The sequence below is a fragment of the Pogoniulus pusillus genome, chromosome 20, assembly GCF_015220805.1.
Source record: "Pogoniulus pusillus isolate bPogPus1 chromosome 20, bPogPus1.pri, whole genome shotgun sequence".
Taxonomy (NCBI): Eukaryota; Metazoa; Chordata; class Aves; order Piciformes; family Lybiidae; genus Pogoniulus; species Pogoniulus pusillus.
The window spans coordinates 4,314,771-4,335,032 of NC_087283.1; the positions used below are offsets into that span (position 1 = coordinate 4,314,771).

General features: G+C 42.9%; 1 protein-coding gene across 5 annotated transcripts in view; it reads right to left on the bottom strand.

The window, feature by feature from the left end:
• ADAMTS18 (ADAM metallopeptidase with thrombospondin type 1 motif 18) overlaps nucleotides 1-20,262 on the bottom strand; it is a 184,877-nt gene that overhangs the window by 78,617 nt on the left and 85,998 nt on the right. For 2 of the 5 annotated variants that reach the window (XM_064159943.1, XM_064159944.1), the window contains exons 1-2: nucleotides 1,904-2,193; nucleotides 1,669-1,747 (exon numbers count right to left, since the gene is read on the bottom strand). In XM_064159943.1, coding sequence (XP_064016013.1) covers nucleotides 1,669-1,747; nucleotides 1,904-2,005 — 181 coding nt within the window. In that variant the 5' untranslated portion in view covers nucleotides 2,006-2,193. Of the gene's footprint in view, nucleotides 1-1,668; nucleotides 1,748-1,899; nucleotides 2,194-20,262 lie in introns of those variants that run through there. The other 3 variants (XM_064159946.1, XM_064159947.1, XM_064159948.1) reach the window with 2 other exon arrangements.

Consider the following 20,262-nt stretch of genomic DNA (forward strand, 5'->3'; position numbering starts at 1 on the left):
ACACAGGCTCTCAAACTGTGTTTGTTTCCTTTCTGCCCCACTGAGAGGTACAGACTAACTAGCATAGCTGTGAACATTCCCACAATCGCTCTTCTGAAGACATTTGTCATCACCAGCAGATCTGTAGGTTTTCCCCTCCCCCTGCATTAATCGCTGTCAAATGTGAAGGCCGCTTGGGCTGGAGAGGCTTTTTCCTTCCCTAAGAATGCAGTAAATATTGTATCACTCTGGGGGTAACCATGACTGAGACTTTGTAGGACTGTACCACTTGTTCAAATGGATTAAAGGATTAATTTATTAATGCCTTAACCGAGGGAGACCTCATCTCTTTGTAGTGACTTGATTAGACTGGGTTTCAAATTGTAACTGACCTCCAGCAGAAAGAGATTACATCCTACCTAATAACCTTTAGTCAGCCATTGCTAATTGCATGTCAAAGAAGTTTATTGTTTTGGATACAATATGTGAAAAGTTACAAAACTATTTGTGAGAAACAGGCTAAGATCTACCCATAAGCACCCAAGAAAGGTAAAACCAGAGGCTGCAACTCGTCTGGCTGTACAAGCAGGTGCCTAGCTTGAAGGACATGACCAGTGCTGTTGATCTAGCCACACAGACATTCCTTGCATCTTGGAAGCAGTGTCTGAACTTTAGCTGTTTGCTGAACTAGGATCATTGTCCCTGTTCCTAGCTGTATAAGCAATTATGCTGAATAAACTGCTTCCCAACCCCATTCCATTTTTGAGCTGCTTTTCGCTGTGAATACTGAAAGATGTCCATGCATTTGACAGTGAGACAATTCATTTCTCTTCCTAAATTGAAATAACACTGTTGAACAAACCCCCCTTCTTCTTGTATTGTAACAGATGGTGCAAAAACTATCAATCTCCTTGTCTGAACAGACTTTATGGGACACACATTAAGCTGAAAACATAACCAAACCAGTTAGAGGTTGCTTTTCTTTAGACAGTGGAAACAATACATCAAGAACTTTCACTTTCCTCGAGTGGTGTTAATCAGCAGCAGAAGCTGAGGACACTAAGCAGGCCGGTGGCCAAAAAATGCAGCAGCTGCTGGAGAGAGGGAATCCCCCAATGAGCAGATGATAGGGTGCAAGAGGGTTTTCCTTTCTGCACCATGGTGTGGTTCTCCATTGTACTTTGTTTTGAATCACACCCAATAAAAAGCATATACTGCACTTCAAACCTCCTAGAGTCATCAGCATCCAAGTGTTAGTCTCTGCCACTTTGAAACAAACAGCTCCGGAGCACTCACTCACTCACACCAGCCCTTTCACTCTAGGTTTGTTTGCCCTCAGCTTGCACTGCAAGGCTTCTTTCACTCTCCTCTTCCCATCTTTTCACTACTTTTGTCTCATCGCTTCTCTAACACACACATGAAGTTTTGTTGTGGCTACTCATTCATCCTTCTAATCGCACACGTAACCCTGGATGTATTTGCCATCTCATTCATTTCCTTTGCAGTTACAGATTGTTACTTATAACTTCTGCACACAGGGTTTAACCAGTTAATCTCTGCCCACGGGCAGCTATTTCACAGCAGCCAACTTGCTTCACTGTGCCTTCTTCCCTTTTAATGATCAGTCCACAAAAAAAAGGCATCCATGCAAATGTTCATATACACAGACACAGAAAGAGCTATACAAACCATGGTTCAATTCACTGATGCTGTCACTGGTTAAAGTTGCTGCATGAGACATGCAACAGAGGCAGCACAGCTGAAGGGTCTGCAAGAGAAAAGAAAACAAAAAAAGGAGAGAGAAAAGGAGTATTGGGCGAGATTTACTTGACAAGGGAAGGCAGAAAGACAAGGCACCAGAAACTGCAGTAACCTGGCATCAAAGCACACTAGGCGACTGCAAAAGAAAGTGCTCTCGACCTGCCTTTACAGTGCTTCCAAGCCACGGGAGAGTCGGGAATTGCATGGAGCTGCCGCCGAGAATCGCAGCAGGTAAAGTCCAGACGACCAGCAGGAGACAGTCCATGTTCCGCCGCGCACCTGGCGTGCTACCTGCTCCCCGAAGCGTGCGGCGAGCGCGCCCGGATCCCCCGCATGGTCACCTGGGCTCTGCCCCGCAGCAGCTCCGGCGGCCGGCCCGCAGCGCCGCGCCCCCGCCCTGCGCGGCGGCGGAGCCCATGGAGCGGCGCCCAGGTGAGTACGCCCTCGCCGCTGCCGCCGCGCACGCTTTAAGCCACCACCACCGCCTCCGCCGCCGCCGCCGCTGCCGCCGCGGGGCAGCGCTGCCTCCGGCGCCGCGTCTCGGCGCGGCCGCCGCCCGGGGGGCGCCGCGGAGCGGAGCGGAGCGGGCGGGACCAATGGGGAGGCGGCGGGGCCGGGCAGGGGCTGGGACTGGCGGGCGGGGAGGCACCTGGGCTGGGGCCGCCCCGGGCCCGGGGCAGCGAGGAGCGGCGGGGCCGGGCGAGGGCAGCGCCGCGGCCGGTACACCTGCGGGTCCGCGGAGGGACCAGGTTCCTTCGCCCAGGCAGCAGGGTGGCGGAACCGGGGGCGCCCCACAGGGCTTAATCCAAAGGACCAGTTGTGGTGATGATGTGGTAGAGAGCAGAGCGATCCGGCTCCCGCAGCGCCGCGCAACCAGGGAGCCCCGGCTGCTGTTGTGTGCCATCTTTACAGGTAGCTGATAGGGAAGCCAACAACAAACGAAGAACAGGTTGCCTAAGAAGGAACCTGTGACAGCCGAGACCAGTTACTGACCATTGCACACTGGTGCCTATGGTGGAGCTGACTGGCACACAGTGAATTACATGTACTGAACCAAATGCAGCACCAGCTTCTGGTCTCATCTGGTCGATGCTATTAGGTTACACTTTCTACAGAAAACTCCCGTTACGGATCAAAGATCTCCAGAATCTGAAAGGAAACAAGTACTGGAGTGAATGGGACTAGCCCAGGATGGAAACCAACGCAGAACACCTGGTGTTGCCTGCACTTTGAGCCACGTCTCTCACCTCGTGATACTTATTTCATGCCAGAGTTTTCCAGCCTATGTCTCAAATCAATCTCACTCAAAATCTCCCTTGTGCCAGGGTCACATCATGAAAATAAATTGTAGCTGTGCCAGTTTAAGGTGACTTACTGCTCCAGTTGGCACACAAGCTGGAAAGCACAATAGAAGCTGAGGTGAGCTGGAGGTCATCTCTGCTATCTACCTGCTTCACCGGGAGCTCCGCAGCAACTCATTTAGAGCAGTGGATTAGACAGATTGGAGATACTTTCCCTTCTAAACCACTTCCTGCCTTTAAACATTAAATAAGTTCCCAGGTGTGGAATTTCTCCTTCCCCTCTCTCCGTTTCCCAGTGGGTTTCACATTATCACCTTGCTGAATATATTATGATAAAGTTCCAAGATCAGTTTGCAACAGTGCACCTGTCACCTCCCACTGAGTGTATTCAAATGAAATAGCTGCCTACAGGTTTGCCAGTGCTCCCTGTGGAGCAGAACACGTAGAACGTGCTGTGAAATGCAGACAACAGGAGAAAAATCAGAAAATATCAGGCTGTAATTTTATTATCAGCCCTCAACACCCTGAACAGACAGAGCTGACTATTTCCAGTAGACTACGTGACTGTGAAGACTGTCATTGCTTTTGCTGTTAGGGCAGGGAAATAAATACAGTTCTTGTTCAAGAAAGAAAACGACAACTTTCACCGTAAGCCTAGCATCACTGAAGGGACTTCTGCTCCTGATTTCTGTGAAACTGAGTTTTCACCCTGGGGATTTGTAGTTTCTAAGTATGATCAAAGAAGAAGAAGCAGAAAAAAATGTGGCACTGCATTCGGTGACTATAAACGACATGGAACAAAATCTGGCATTAGGCAGGGGACCCCAACCTTTCTTGGTCTGTAGGCAGCAACACTGATCAGTTAACATGCTCATACAACATCATATTTTGCTCCCCAAGTCAATCAAAATCCCAGCAGTGATGGTCATAAACATCAGAGAATCCTGCAGGCAGCTCGTTACCATGTGCAAACACAGTTACCATGCAAAACACTAGAGAAACACAACTCCACAGTCAGCAGTGCAGTAAACAATGCAGTCTGAGGGGTTTCTCCTCCCCCCACTCCTAGCAATTCCCCCCCTCAGATGACCAGCAAGCTAATCATTACCATACACCAACAGTCTGTTACTGAACTATTTTTTCCTTAGGCTGTCAGACTGCATGACCCTATCACTTTTTCATGCTCATCAGTTTTGTCATGTTTTCAGCAGGACTTTTTTTCCCTACTTGTTTGTATCACCTGTTGCAATTGTGTTCCACCTCTGTGAGAAACGCCTCCATTAACTGTGAACACAGGAGCGTGTGGACAGCCGGGAGAAGCCTGGCACCCGTAAGCAGCACTGCACCACAGATAACAATACCCTTCTTGGGGAGCATCTCCAGGATAAAGAGATCATCTACCTATCTGGCTCAGGAAGTCTAAGTTTCTCTTGTACCTGCAAAGGCAAGTAGGTAGTTTGCTGCACTACACCAGCAGTGACTACTGCTTCATCACCACACCAAGTGGCATAGCCCAAGTTTCACCAGAACTTCTCACCCACCCACTCTAGACCGCCTACACCTGCCTGCAAAGTGTCCATTGTCTTGATGTCCAGATACAAAGACATTAGATCATCTTGTTTCTGTTTGCTGCCTTATCACAGAAAATGGATTAGAAGTTTTAGTAATTCTGTTCCAATTCCAAATCCCTTTTTCTCTTGTGAATTCCCCCCACAGCTCAAATTATGCTGTCATGGTTACTGTGATAGAGTCAAGCCCCATACAGAACCTGCATTATTGGTAACATATAATGTTACTGGCAGGCAAGCGGAAGAAATAAGCCCTGAATTAAAATGCCATCATGTTTGTTTTGCCATCTTTGTTAGAGCAAATTCTTTATCATGTGAGGCATTTGTGAGCACTGAGATGAGTGAATGATTCACAGAAGTCTGTTGTCTGGTAGCTGTCACTTCTGTCTCTGTCAGACAATAATTTTTCCAGTTGTATTTGTATTAGGAATTAATTTGAATAATTTATACCACGTTTATATCACAGATGTCTGGATGACTGGAAGCAGAGTACATCCAGTGGAAAAACAGTGCAGTGAGGGCTTGTTTTAATCGGGCAGTCAGATCACACCAGGTGACTACACAGACCTGGAGCAGATACAGTTTTTCCAGTCAGCATTCCGTTCCTCTAACTGTCCAATGCTGCTTGAGCCTTTCTGTGACTGTTTTCTTACCAAACTACATACTTGTTGGGTCATTCAGGATACACGTAAGCACTCCACAAGATTCTTCCAGTTCAGCCTTTAGGCTCTCTTTGTGTTTATGCTCATGAAGATGTTTCACTGCTATGAAGGACAGAAGCCCTTTTCCTTCGTTTACTGTGAGTGGTGATTAACCACATGCTGGGTGCAACTCTTTGCAGAGAAGCCCTCATGGAAAGCCCCAAATGAAAACGGCCCTCTTTAGAACAGCTGGTAGTTTTCAAAGCCTATCAAGTTCATCTTTGTCCCAAGTTGAGGATGCTGCAAAGTGCAGTTATGCTTGACAGTTATGCTCCATACATACCACAACTGGTAAGGAGGCTTTTCTTTCCCATTATTCATTAATCTCAAGGCATGTTGTGAATTTATACAATTTGTCTAAAGAGTTCTGCAACTGTTACTCAGTTGTAGCAGGGCAAAACCTCTAGATGAACAAAATATCAGCAATGTGACAAAAACTTCTGGAAGGGTTCATATAGGTTAAGAGTAGTTACAAGATGTAGTCATCTGCTATCAAATTATATTTGCATAGCTATTTGTATGTTACCTAAACCCATCAATACCATACAGTTCAGGAAGAGGCCAAATCCTTCCAGCTGGCATAAATGGTCCTAGTTTCTCTATCTGGCTGAGTTACCAAACCTGAGAAGATAGTCTGCTGTATCCTTCCTGACAGAAAGATCCTTTGTGCAGAAAGGAGGCTGTAAACAGACTTCATGGCCTACCTACCATGGGGAACACCTCAGGCATGGTACAGGGGCACAGCTGAAGCATGACACATCCTACTGGACTGACTGAGGACACTGGTCAGCTTCTCCTCTAGCTGGAACAGCATTAGCACTTGCTCTTACACCCTCAGAGTAGGATGCCTGCTAACAGCAGATCTACTCCTACATCATGTACTCTCCCCTCTTCCCAAATTATAAAATAAATGCTATTTATTTTCCTTGCTCTCATAAAAACAATAAGGACTTCTTTGTTTACTTCTGTGAAATCTGAAGCTGACTGCAGTATTCTCAGGAATGGATACGCTCCTCTAGCATGCTCCCAAAAGCGTCTTTCTATGTTTCTAACCAGTGCTCCATGTATAACACCAACTACTGCAATAAAGTTTCTTTTGCATGATGGCTAATTGCATTCTTCAGTGACACACAGCGTGGGCTACACCATGTCACTGGTTAGTCTGTTTATGGGTAACTATATTTCAGCTGACATGGAAACTATGTAAGTAACAAAAATACCTTCTGGATGACTTAGTGTGGTTCTGCCATTAATTCCTGTTCCTTAAGGGCCTGAGAGTTCACAGAATAAAATTCCAGTGTCTCACCAGTTTCTGTATTAAATCCTGCTTTCTGCAGTAGCCTCTAAATGTGGTTGTAGGCCTGAAGTGCTCAAACTGTCTCTAAATCCCCAGTTTTCCGTTTGATAGGTTGGATTGGATGATCTTGGAGGTCTCTTCCAACCTGGTTGATTCTGTGATGCTGTGAATTCTGGCAAACTCCACTTAATAAAGCATAATCTCTGTGGAGTAGGTTTTCACCAGCATTTACAGTAATATGTTCTGTCAATAAGCCCCAAAATTCATTTTGCATAGCTTTTTAATCACAGCCACTGGAAAAGGAGCTTGATGCAGCATTTCTGCTGTAACTCCCAATGATATCAAAGAGACAATGTTTACTTTTTTTCCTCACCCAAATTGCATGTAGCACTGGGCTGTTATGGTCCCCAATAAATGCTTTTGATTACAAATATTAAGCACAATTTTCTGCTTACATGCATTTCTCTGTATCGCACAGCATGTCCATCCTAATTTGATTAGTTCTACACATTTATTTGTGCTAGCTAGACATCCCACTTTCTGGCATGGAGTATGAAGTTCCAGCTATCCTGCTGACTTGTTGCCATTGTACTTTGCTCTATCCTGCGACAGAAGAGATTTGGGCTAGGGAGCGGAACTAAAACCACCTCCATGCTGGGTGCTTACGACTCGCAGATAGAAACTTCCCAGAGCAATGTTCTGCATTTCTCTTGCAGTCAGTGCTGTAGGCTAACAGATTTTAGAAGAGATTAACTGACTTGCATTTCTAGTGCCACCATCAATTTTTAAAAGGGGGGAGACCAAGGAAGCAAGAAAGACAACCTAAACCTCCACAAATAGCATTCATTTGGCTTAGCTCCAAATGTCACAAGTTACTGCCACAGTGTCCCGACACACTCTGTGGCTGAAAAGTGAACAGAGGGAAGCTGCAGCTCAGTACATGGGGGCTCTGTCACACACCCAGACTAAAATGAAATGAAAATGTCCATCACCAATAGAAGAAAAATAAAAGCTGTCATTGTGGGTGGCCTGGCTAAGGCTTTGCAAGCACTACATTTTAGAAGAGGTTTCCTGGAAGCTTGCCAAGTGTAATTAAAGCACAGGTACCTCCAAACTCACAGAACTCTAATAAAAACAATTATGCAGTTTATATGGTTGTGCACGTGCCAGAATTTGTATTTATACAATGGATCAAAAATGGCACTGGAGAAATCATGCAGTCCAGCAGGTTCAAAGATCCACTTTCAAAGTGCTTTGGATAAATTCTGATTTGCACTGCGCAGCCTTACAGAGTCACAAAGACATATTTAAAACCCCTGCAAATTACTTCTAAGACACTAGGATTGGTTTCAGACATACTTTGGCATCACGTGCAGGAAGGAAAGCCCAGTCTCTGTTACAGTCAGCCAGCATCTGCACCCCAGAAAAGGATTAAGCAGGCCAAGAAAGAAAATCCATATGGAAGTTTCAACCTCTGTCTTCCATGATGGGAATGCATGAGGTTACTTCACCCCTAAAACAAATGGCACTGGGATGAAATGGCATCTCATTCACTTCCTACGGGTCCTTCTGTTCATCTCTGTAAACAAAACACACTTGTTCCACCTAACAGAGGCTAAATGTTGGGGTTTTCTCCCCTTCATCTCATCCTTATCTCTTCCAAGCCTGACATATTCTCTTGCTTTTTCATTTTATTTCTGGACTGGAAAGGCAAACTTCTTTCGATGTGACTTGCTAGCATCAGTTTGCAAGGCTTTGCAAGATAGGATCTCTGGTGTCAGTTTCTTTGATTGTATCCAGTTAGTTTCAGGGTGGGAGTCTGAGTTGTGGGATGAAAATTTCAAGTGCACTCTGGGGACTTAATTTTCCAGAGTACCAAGATTTCACAGCTCCAGTTGGAATCAAGAGGGACTGAACCTGCTCAGCATTTCTGAACATGAACCCTTGTGCTCTTTTGAACAATACACCCCAAGAAGAATGCTGCTGAGATTTAGTCTCCAGACTTTTTTACATGTGTTTCTTCTTTTATTTGCTACTACTTTCATAGGCCAAGCAAAGAAGAAAATTGGCTTCTCTCTCCTCTGAATTTCATTATTTGCAGATTTTTTTAATACAAGATAATGCTTCTTTGGCTGGCTCCTGGGATTCCTCTATTAAAAACTTCCCCCCCTTTTCACATCAATGAGCCTTTGTTATTCAGCCTTCTTGCTGGGAACATGGACTGCAAAGAAGTTCAGGAGCTTTTTCAGCCCCTTCTAACAGTTGCAGCACCCCCACAAATACTTTGTTTCAGCATTTTCAATGGTATCAGCTCATTTCCTATGAAAATTAGGTGCTTTTACTTCTGGTTCAGCACGTGTGCATCTTCCCATTGTAGTTGTCTACCCAAACCAAGCACCTTCACCCCTTTCTTAATTGAAATGGACCACTCAGTGGGAAATTTAACTACAGCCTGGCAATCAAACAGGAAAATGTCTCCCACAGAATTATGGAGCTGTTCCATATTTGCCTCCCTAAGAAAAGGTTTACAGTACCACAGTACAGTAATACTACACAAAGGAGATGTTGTCTAATAAATCTGTGTATGGATTCTGTTTGCTGTGTCCTGAAAGAATTCGAATTCTTGCACCAAAACAAGAGTGGGATTTGTGTTAGACACTGAAAAGCAGTATTTCTTGAGGACCACATTCTCATCTCCTTCAAGTTAACTTGCACCACAATGGCAGCATGCAATCACTTCACAACTTTGTACAAGAGTCTTAACTCTAAATATTTAACTTGCTTTACACTCTGTCACCAGGAAAAGAAGGCTCTCATGATTTACCTTTTATTTTCTGCATAGGATATTTTTACCACTATTTGTCTTGTCAAAAGATGATGGTAACAGATGAAGAATATGGTAGCAGTAGTTCTACAGTACCCCTCAAGCTAGGTGCTGAACACACACAGAACAGAAAATTGGTCCCCATCCCAGGAGCTCAGCTTACAGTTTTTAATTAACCACAGCCTTCTTTGCATTCCTAATTTGCAGACAAACCTATTCCCTGACCGTGGTGTTGATTTCCAAAGTGACTTCAGCTTGTTGAGGAGTCAAAACAGTTGTTTTACAAACTCAGTGTTGCATGGTTGCTGTGACAACATTTAATAATATCTCACTCTGTGTTTTGTAGTGAGTGGAAAGAGTTTGATTTTTGTCTATTTTCATCAGGGCTGCACGTTGGGAAGAAAAAGGAATGAAATCATTTTAGGCTGTAAGCCTGTAACACTGACATTAGCAGCTCCTCTTCAGCGGTAAGGGTAGAGTGGGACCTTGTGGCAATTCTGTACTCACATATTGAGACAAGCACTCTACTGGGCCAAGAATAGAAGGGTGGCTGAGAGAGTTAAAGAAGAAGTGATTTCTAAGCACACAGCAAAAAAAGGAATGTGGGGCACAATATTGAAAATCAGAGTCCATGCAGGTTGGAAGCTTTACTCCATGTATGAGTCTGATGCTAGGCATGATTCATGTTTGCTGGGGGGTGCCTTATAATCAAAATCCTTCCCTTCCTCTCCCTTTAGAAACACCAAACACTGTGAAAGTGCTGTTGTTTTGCTCCATGGATGAACTCCTCAAGAGTGTAACATCAATAAAAGTGATTCATGGCCTTCTCAATCATTTTACATTTAATGAGACCAGTTTGGGGTTTTTTTTTAGCTTGAATTTAAATGAGATTCAAACCTTCTTGGCAATGCAGACACTGCAACATTGTGCTAGAGCTTCATAACCAGAAACTGAAACTGATTAGTCTGTTTGAGGGTAACCTGATTATTTTTTATCCATGCTCACAGGATAATTTTACTGAGCTGAATCTAGCAGGAAGAAATGCGCTGACTCCAGCTCTGCCTGCTGTCCTCAGGGTAACTGGAGTCGCACACTGCGTGATGTGTCCTGGGATATACACAGGATCTTGCAGAAGATGATGGAAGGAATCATATGTCTAGGACTCAGGCACAGTCAAGCAAAAATTATTTGCTGTCAGAAGTTACACAGTAAAGTTTACAGCTCGAGTTAACTTGGCCTATTTTCATGATCCAAAATGAAACAGAGTTAAAAGCAAACAAAAAAATATGTGGCAGGTAAAATATAAATCAGATTGACAAAGTACTTTTATTTTTTATGGCCTATAATAGCCTCAGATGCAAAGAGTATTTTTTACTTTTACTTTTTCATAATCCACCTTGTGTATCCCTTTGATTAAATACATACATCTGGGTCTTGCTCATCTGCAAACACAAAGTGTGTCAAGAGCAGTGAGACAGAATCATAGAATTAGAGTGGTTTGGGGTGGAAGGGACCTTTAAGATCATCTAGTTCTAATCCCCCTGATACAGGAAGGAACATCTTCCACTAGCCCAGGTTGCTCAAGGCTCCATCCAGCCTGGGCTTGAACATCTCCAATGAGGGGTTCTCCACAACCCTCCTGAGCAACCACTTCTACTGTCTTACCATCATGACTGTAAAGAATTTCTTCCTAATATCCAGTCTAAATCTCCCCTCTTCCAGCTTCAATCCATTTTTCCCCGTCCTATCTCTACAAGCCCTTGTAAAGAGTCCTTTCTCAGCTTTCTTGTAGGCCCCTTCAGGTACTGAAAGGCTGCTCTAAGGTCTCTGGAGCCTTCTCTTCTCCAGGCTGAACAAGCCCAGCTCCTTCAGCCTGTCCCCATAGAGGAGGTGCTCCAGCCTCCTCTGGCCATCTTTGTGACGTCCTTTGGACTCACTCCAACATTGCAATGCCCTTCCTGTGCTGAGGGCACCAGAGCCGGACACTGGTGCTGTTCTCATGGGTAAAACTTTCTCACTGCAAACTGAGGAAAATGGGCAGTGTATTAAATCTCTACTTTTCCAAAACCTGCCTCATTGCAGCACAGAGACAATGTGACCTGAAAGCATATTGCTTTGGATGGGGGCCAGCCATCTGGGAATCCTTCACAAGAACCTGAAATAGAAGTAAGGTAGGGCATATTGAGGTGAGCAGCTTCCAGATTTTACCTGAAAGCTCTGTAGGTGGCCTAAGGCCACTTGAATCTAATCCAAAACAGGCACCTGGCTCTGGCCTGGATGCTTGCCAGTTCCATAGCATATTCTATCCCTGAATTATGGTGTCTGGACTTATTTCACGGCTTATTGTTGTATGTCTTTTAAAACTAATTCCTCACTGAAAGATGTTTGAAATTCAAAGCTTTCTTCAGTTTCCCACTGTATTTTGGAGCTGCAGACACTTGCTTTATTAGGTCCAGGAAAAACCTGCTCTAACAATTCACTAAATAGAGCTTACTGCATTGGTAGTGTGCAGGTTGTTGTTACTGGGAGGAGGAGGACAATGAAGGGAGGATTGTGTTATGGCTTTACCTTGCTGGTAAACATGAGGAGGTATAACTTTTGTCATGTCAGAGTTTTCACTAAGTGCCTGTGCTGTTTAACTTTCAAAGTGCTTCTTTTACAGGTGTAAAGGGAGCATTCTACTTGCAATGATTAAAGCTTGGTTGTTTATTAACTACAAATGTGCCTTGTACATGCGAGTCCCTGAATTATCGCAGTGCTTTTATTATAGCTCGTTCTCTTTTATTATAGCTCAGTCTGTTGTATTTCAGCAAGATTCTTCTACCTTCTTCCTTCCAGGCTATCCAGAAGCAACTCTAGACAAAACTTCATGACTAATGGACTTTTGTGGAATACCAAGTCTGACACATTCATAAGCCAAAACTCTGAATGGAGAGAAGTAACCTCCTAAAATGCAAATCTGAGCAGTGTAGTCGGTATTTTCTCCACAGAGGAATAAACTACTTAAACACTTAAGAGAGAATTTATCAAAGGGTGATACCTGTAAATAGGAGAACTTTTCCCTGAGAGCAAAATGTTCAGCTATTGATGTTGAACTATTTTAAGTAGAAAGCACTACAGGATTTTTCAGTGCTACAAGGGCAGCTTAAATGGTAATGTATTCGTCTTCTCCCTGTCAGATCTGTCAGAATGCTTTGGATGACTTGGATGGGTGAATGCTTCACTGGGTTAAAAACTGGCTGGATGGCTAGAGTCAGAGTGGTGGTGAACAGAGTTAAATCCAGCTGGCAGCCACTCACCAGTGGTGTTCCCCAGGGCTCCATGCTGGGGCCAGCCTTGTTTAACATCTTTATCAATTATCTGGATGAGAGGATTGAGAGCACCCTGTAATTTTTCACATGACACCAAACTGGGTGGGAGTGCTGATCTGCTTGAAGGTAGGAAGGCTCTCCAGAGGGATCTGGGAATACTGTATCAATGGGCCAAGGTCAGTTGTACCAGCTTTAACAAGGCCAAGTGCCAGGTCCTACACTTGGGTCACAACAACCCCATGCAACGCTCCAGGCTTGGGGCAGAGTGACTGGAAATTGTCCAGCAGAAAAGGGCGTGAGGATGCTGGGTGACATCCAGCTGAACATGAGCCAGCAGCGTGCCCAGGTGGCCAAGAAGGCCAACAGCATTCTAGCACGGATCAGGAACAGTGTGGCCAGCAGCAACAGAGAAGTGATCGTGTCCTGGCACTGCTGAGGCTGCACCTCCAGTACTGGGTTCCACTTTGGGCCCCTCCTTACAAGAAAGACATCGAGGTGCAGGAGTGTGTCCAGAAAAGGGCAGCAAAGATGGTGAAAGGCCTGGAGAACAAGTCTGATGAGGAGCAGCTGAGGCAGCTGGGTTTGTTTAATCTGGAGGAGAGGAGAACAACGGGAGACCTCATTGCTCTCCACAACTCCCTGCAAGAAGGTTGGAGGTGGGAGTTGGTTTCTTCTCCCTGGTATCAAGTCACAGCTTGAGAGGAAATGTCCTTATATTGCACTAGGAGAGGTTTAGGTTAGGTATTAGGAAAAATGTCTTTACTGAAGGAGTGGTCAGGCATTGGAATAGGTTGCCCAGGGAGGTGGTGGAGTCACCATCCCTGAAGGAGTTATAACACATGTAGACCTGGTAACAACTCAGGACACGGTTTAGTGGGCATAGTGGTCTCAGGCTAACAGTTGGACTCCATGAGGTCTTAGAAGACTTTTAATGGATGCTTAGAGGTCTTTTTCAACCAAAAGAATGCTATGATTCTATGTATCTTCATGATTTTGTATAACCAGCAAATCTAATCCTTACCAGATGCCTGGGCTGTATATTGCATTAATTATGCTGCTATCTGCCCATCTTAACACTTGATTATCACACTAAGCAGTCCACTTAGTGAAATCTTTAAAGAAACAGAAAGGCAGACTTCTGCAAGCTCCTAAATTGGGTAGCCTCCCTGTTTCAGAAAACATGTCACTGTTTAAACAGCCCAGAAAGGAATTACCTGACCAGAATAAATAACAACTGCCTTAGGGCATGTTCCCTCTCAAATGCTGATTCAAAACTGCTGATCAAGTGTTAGATTAAGTGAATTACTTACAACTCTCCATTAATAAATACCAAAGCAACTTGGCTAAGAAAACAACAGAGAACATTAAACAAAAAGAACAATGCCCACGTCTGCAAAAATCACTTGGTGTGGCTTGTTAGATACCAGGGCATTACAGAGAGAAGGGATTTCTACTGAATCATCCTCAGACCTAAATCAAGGGTCATCTGTTGTTTCCCACCTAAAAATCTAATAAGCAACTCAGAAGGATTTAAAGGCTGTTGGGCCTATAGGAATGTCACAAATAACTGCAAAGTCAGGAGAACACTTAACCTGAGATTTATGTGTTGTATCAACAGTAATGGAAAGCCCAAGAGAGACTGAGGGTTCAAGACATCAACCTATTACATGTGTGTGTGTGGAGTGTGGAATGTGGGAAGCTTAGGGCTACCATATTTCTGTCCAGGTTTTCCCAGACAAAATGAAATGCAGTGAGACTAATGTGTCTGGGATGCATCCTTGATTTACACACATACAGTAAGGTCAGAGTGGATCGGATTTACTGTGCTCTCACAGATCACAGTCAGTGCTCACACATTAGATCCCATGCAGCTTGAATGCTTGGGATCCACTGTTCATCTACTGCAGAACAGATCTGACTGTATCAGAGGTGTCTGCAAATGGCTTTGATCAGCTCTTTGAGGCCTAAACAGGCATGGCATCACCTCAATTTCTCCTGGGCAAAACATCTAGGTAGAAAAAGAGGACTTGTTCTATATCCACGCATGCCCTGTCAAGGTCCATGAAACTGGACCATCAAACAATGAAGTAATTCTACCCTCAGCACTGTACCATCAATATTTTATCATACCAGAGAAAATAAGTGCATTTGTAATGGTTAGTGCAACATGCTGCTCTAGTGTAGCTGAACAGCTGCACCTGAGAAAGTTCTGCTCTCTCCACACCTGCTCCTCTGGACCTTGTCTTATCTCACTGTACCATGACCCAAGCTCTGCACATATCTACTGATTCACAGTTATAGAGACACCTTAAGAGAAAATCTCACTTGATTTGGCAATGTATGCTGATAACTATCAGTGATAGATGTTATCTTACCTGGCTCCTATTTCTTTGGATTAAACAAAAAAACAAGGTACTTCTTCCTAAATTTGGCCTCATTACAGCACACAATGCCAAAGGGACACTCCAAGTTCAACTTCAAGCTTATCTCTGTGTAACCTAACTCAAAGCATGCCCACAAACATTTCTGACAACAGTATAAAAGTAATGCTAAATGATTTTTCTAAATTCAAAGGGTAGTTGGTATTCAGGCAATCACAAACCCAGAAACACTTATGTGGTGACTTTTGCATCCAGTCCCTCTGCATGTCCTAGCCTGAAAAGCAGTCACTGTGAAAATGGTGGAACTCGCTATGCATGTCCAAAGGATATGCTAGACTTGGTACGAGCATAAAGGAATTCTTCTGTTCGACTGCTCTACACCACCATAACATTTTATACCCTGACTCCACTGCAGCCAAGAAGCAAGTCAAAACAAAATTCCCCCGGACAGGAAAGCTGAAATTCCATCCAGCAGATGTCAGCAGCGAGCCTTGGGAACTCCCTGCTCTGTAGCTCCTTCCAGGTCATCTACTGAACTCAACTCACACAAAAGCAGAAGAGAGAGACATCCACATATTAACGAAAGAAAGAAATAGCTGTGTTTTAAAAAGTCAACGAGTATTTCCATGCAAGGGTGGAATGTAGGAGACCTTTTGTCTTCTTACGAATTTCTGGCTTCCACCTTCTAACTCTCAAGCTGAAAGGTGCTATTTAAAACTGTTGTTTCAGCATACAACTTCTGTTTCTTCATGTCTTGTTTTCTTAGAGCTGCTGCTACTTCTTATAGAAAAGTTTTTTAGCTCTTTCATGCTGCTATATAACCGAAATGAGAAAAAATTGCCTAACACCAAGTGCTGTGTTACTGAAGTGTAGCATTTCAATACCATTACTAGCAAGTCATGATGGGCTGAGTTTTGTACATCATAGTATCATCAGGGTTGGAAGAGACCTCACAGATCATCAAGTCCAACATGCTCCAGACCCTTCCCTCTACTGAAACTGAAGGGAAAGTTCACACTACTTTTCTTATTCAGAAGAGAATCTTCTTGACTCATGTTCTGCTAATCCACATAACAGACAGCTCTTCTAGAGTGATGTGAATTTCACACCACTTCACAGCAAACATATTTGCAGAACTGGGTACCAGTTTTTATATTTAAAAAGTATCAGTGCAACTTCATAGGCTCCTTGTCAGGTCCTTCTAAAAGCCTCTGCTGATGTGAGCTGGTATGAAGTGAAGTCATGTTTTTCTGAAATACATTGCCAGGCAGAATTTCAGGCCATCTCCAGTACAACAAAGCAACAGAAGTGGTGCAGTGTGTATCAATTTTGTCCAGAGAATATAAAGCAATCTAAGAGGCTTTTTAGTGCAGTCTGGATGTCTCATATTGTTTATATCCATAAACAAACTATAATACTCAGTAAATCCTAGAGCCAGGATTGCTTGAGGGAAGGACTTTGCTCTCTTTCTGTTGAAGGAGAGAGGAGAGTGCTTTCACAGAAAGCCTTGGACAGTCTATGCACACAGAGTAAGCTCAATGGATCCTAGAGATTCACTGTGTAGGTACACTGACGCTTTTGGGGACAGTTTCCAGAAAAGCTCCTAAGCAGAAATGAAGGCAATTGCCCTAAGCAACTAAGAGTTAATATTCAAGCAGGTAACTCTGTCACTATGCAGCCTAAACACAGTTTTCTATCTTCATGGGAAAACTTTGCTGAAAACATGTATTACTGAGGATTCTGTTGGGGAGGACAGTGCAAGACTGAAGACTACTCTACAATGCCACCTATCACAGCCTAAAGACCTCATCCCAGGAGTCTGTCTCTAGTTCCTTGAGAGGAGGATGGACCTACAGTGGATGCATTAGAGAAGGTCTAATGTGGATGATGTGCCAAAAATGCCTCCAGCAATGGCCAAGTGTTTTTCTTAAGTAAATACATAGAATACAAAGAATTAGGTCTACCAGTGGCCTCAAAATCAGCTACAGAACTGCTGAGATCTTCAAATAGCAACAAGCCCACATGCTCAATCTTCTGAGAGCTCTGCTTGAATACATGGGTTGGTGGCATTCAGTATACAAAAGTGTAAGAATTTGTGCAGTGCTGTTCACTTCAAAGAATTCTGGTAGTTAATTTCCTTTAAAATATTCTCATTCCAAATTTTAATCTGTAATTAGCTATTGTAGCTCTTCAGGTTCAATGTATAATTTAAATGCAAGAGACTTTAAAACTGTCTGGACAAATTAGATATGTACTTAGAAGATGGCACTTCTCCAAGACAAACAGTGTCTGTTATTATCAACACTGCTAATGCTACCAGAAGAACTAGGAAGCTTTACAAATCAGCATGATAAATTAAAAAGAGGAAAACCAAAAATCTCCAAAGGCAGTGAGTTTTTAGCACTCGTTTAAATTTAATCTTCATGGCTAGATTTGCTGCCATAAACATACGTTTGTTGTAATTAGCTGCTGAGACTGGAGCTTAATGAGTTTAATAAATATTTCAGGCTGTTAAGAGATGAAAGTGGCACTGTGATGACTAGAGATTTTCTGCAGTTCAATGAAATATAAATGAAGAATAGAAATTAATAATTCAAGGATAATTGGAATGACTGAATAACACATTTCCTAAGGGCAATGTCTGACTCTCTGTGGAGTGGAAAAAGTTATTAGGAACTGGGTATGGACCATAAGCTTCTAACAGTTGTCCAGCACAAGAACAAAGACCAGCCCTGCTGGCAATATCCATTAGGGACACCTGAACAATTATGCCCAATGAAGACACAACATTTTCCCCAAACAGAACACTGAAGAGTGCAGTGGAGATACTGCTGTTTGCTTCCAAATTACTTCCATTGCAACCCCTGTGAATATCACCAAGTTTGATGAGCCCTATGAGGAAACAAGTAACACAGAAGCAGAGTGTTTATAAAGCTCCAGAGAAGACCCCTCCTAATTTAGACTTCTAGATGATAAAATATCTTTCTTCTTTTTCTTTTTTCTTTTATTTCTTCCCCTTTTATTTTAGAATATTTTGTTTTGAGATGTAGGACAAAATTGGTTTTCACACTGTTCAGATTTTGTAGTCCTGAGTATAGATGCAAGTATGTTTCACTTGTATGTAATCTTGGGGCCACTTCTTAGCAGATTAGACCACTTCTCACTATCCAGACATCCATGCTACCAGAAAGAGGAAAAGGCTGAAGCACTATTCCAGTCATAACTCTAACATTTCACACCAAATCAGATGTATGACAGCCACCTCAAAAATCCTGAAAGAAATATACATGTCACTGAATCACTCTGTACTCACGCCTGCATGAGGGTTTAGCCAGCAGAAGTCAGTTGTGCACAGGCTGGTTTGGCTTTCTTTTACACCTACAAAATGAAGACTTCTTTTATAGGTGAAAGATAATAGCACTGAATGACTGCACGATTTCAAGGAACCTGGGACATTACCCTCTCCTTACCACCATCACTAACGTTGACAATAAGTACCAAATGGTGGTACTAAAAAGCAAAATGTTGGAATTTGGAACTTCTTTTCAGTACTGACTATTCTTAGAACAGGGACAATTTTCACTTTTAGCTGATGAAATCACTCTTCAGAGAAAACAAATTAAATGCTGCTTGTTGTGAAGATTCTCGCTCCCATGCTGCCTTCAGGCTCCTGTGGCTAGAGATACTTCTTAAAACCAGCCAAGGAAAATTAACTTCCATAATCTTGGAGCAAGTACTAAAGCAGACTTTGCAGCTTGATGTAGAGTATTTGCCCAGGTTCTTGAGATTCTAATAATCTGTGTTGCATGGAAGATAATCTATGGATAACCTAGTCCATACTGTATAATAATTCACTACTTCAAAGGAAACACAGAACTGCACATTTATCAGATAATTGTAATGTCATGAAAGGCTGAAGGATATAAGATTAAATCACAGAGATAGACTGTTCAGTATTTAACTGTTAATGTGGAAATTCTTGCTACATACCATAAAATACATAAAAAATCTTAAAATAGAAGAGCATGCAAACAATGGAGAACTGACTTCAGGCTCCTTCTCAACTGTTATTTCAGTATCTGATCCCAGGTTATCATCCAGGTATAAGGTGGAATCCAGTAAGCAGATAGCATGAGACTTTGGAGAGCTACCCCTTACTTAGACTACCAACAAATAGTAAAGTTGTTTCCTCAATGTAGAATGTAAATGTCATACCAAAGGACACTTGAGAGGTTTTTTCCTTTCTGACTCTTTATATATTACAATGTTAAATAATCCTAGACGAAAGAGGTAAATAATCCAAACTTTTGTTTGGATCTGATTTTTTCCTTATTTCACTCAATCTTTCTCCACTTTATTCAGTGGGCCTATAAATGGAGCACTCTCAGACTTGTTTTCCTGGTTTGACTCATGGCTCATTCCTTATGCAGATGCAGAAGAGAGGGAAGGAGGATTACTACATGGGTTCAGCACGTCCTCCATGATCCCTACTTTATTTTGTTCAGACAGACACTTCCACTAGTTCAAATATTTTGCAGAGCACATATGTCTCAGGAAATACAGCAACATGTTAACTAGGAATATACCAACCACAAAAATCAGCTTATCTCAAGCTGTTCATGGAGACAAGCAATATAATGAATGGTGCAATTAGGAATCAGTTGTCATCACTTCCTAATACTCTCATACCCCATAGATTTTCAGAATTTCACATGGTTATGTCACAGAGCTCTTAACTTTTGTGTCATGAGGTAGAAAGATTTAAAATTGCTGGGAAAAAAAAAATTGTATGATTTTTCCCTTTAGTTTCTTTCCTCATGAACATGACAAATTTCTTGTTGTCCTGTTAAGAGAGAGCTCAGAAGTTAAAAGCTGCTAAACAATATGTTCCAAAGAATATGAACATGGCTCAAATAATATAGATTGATAAAATAAAGCGTAACTGCAGATAAAAAGCAGTGAAACAGGAACATATTGGACGTTCTGCAAGTATATCCTCCAAAATCAAGCCACATGAAGTATAGTCTTCTGCACTCAAGTGGAAAAATGTGATCTCAAACCAAGTGTTTATTTTTCAAACAAAGGAAGAAGTAACCAGTCCTTTCTATTCCAGTGTCTCCATTGTGGTCTAATTAATCA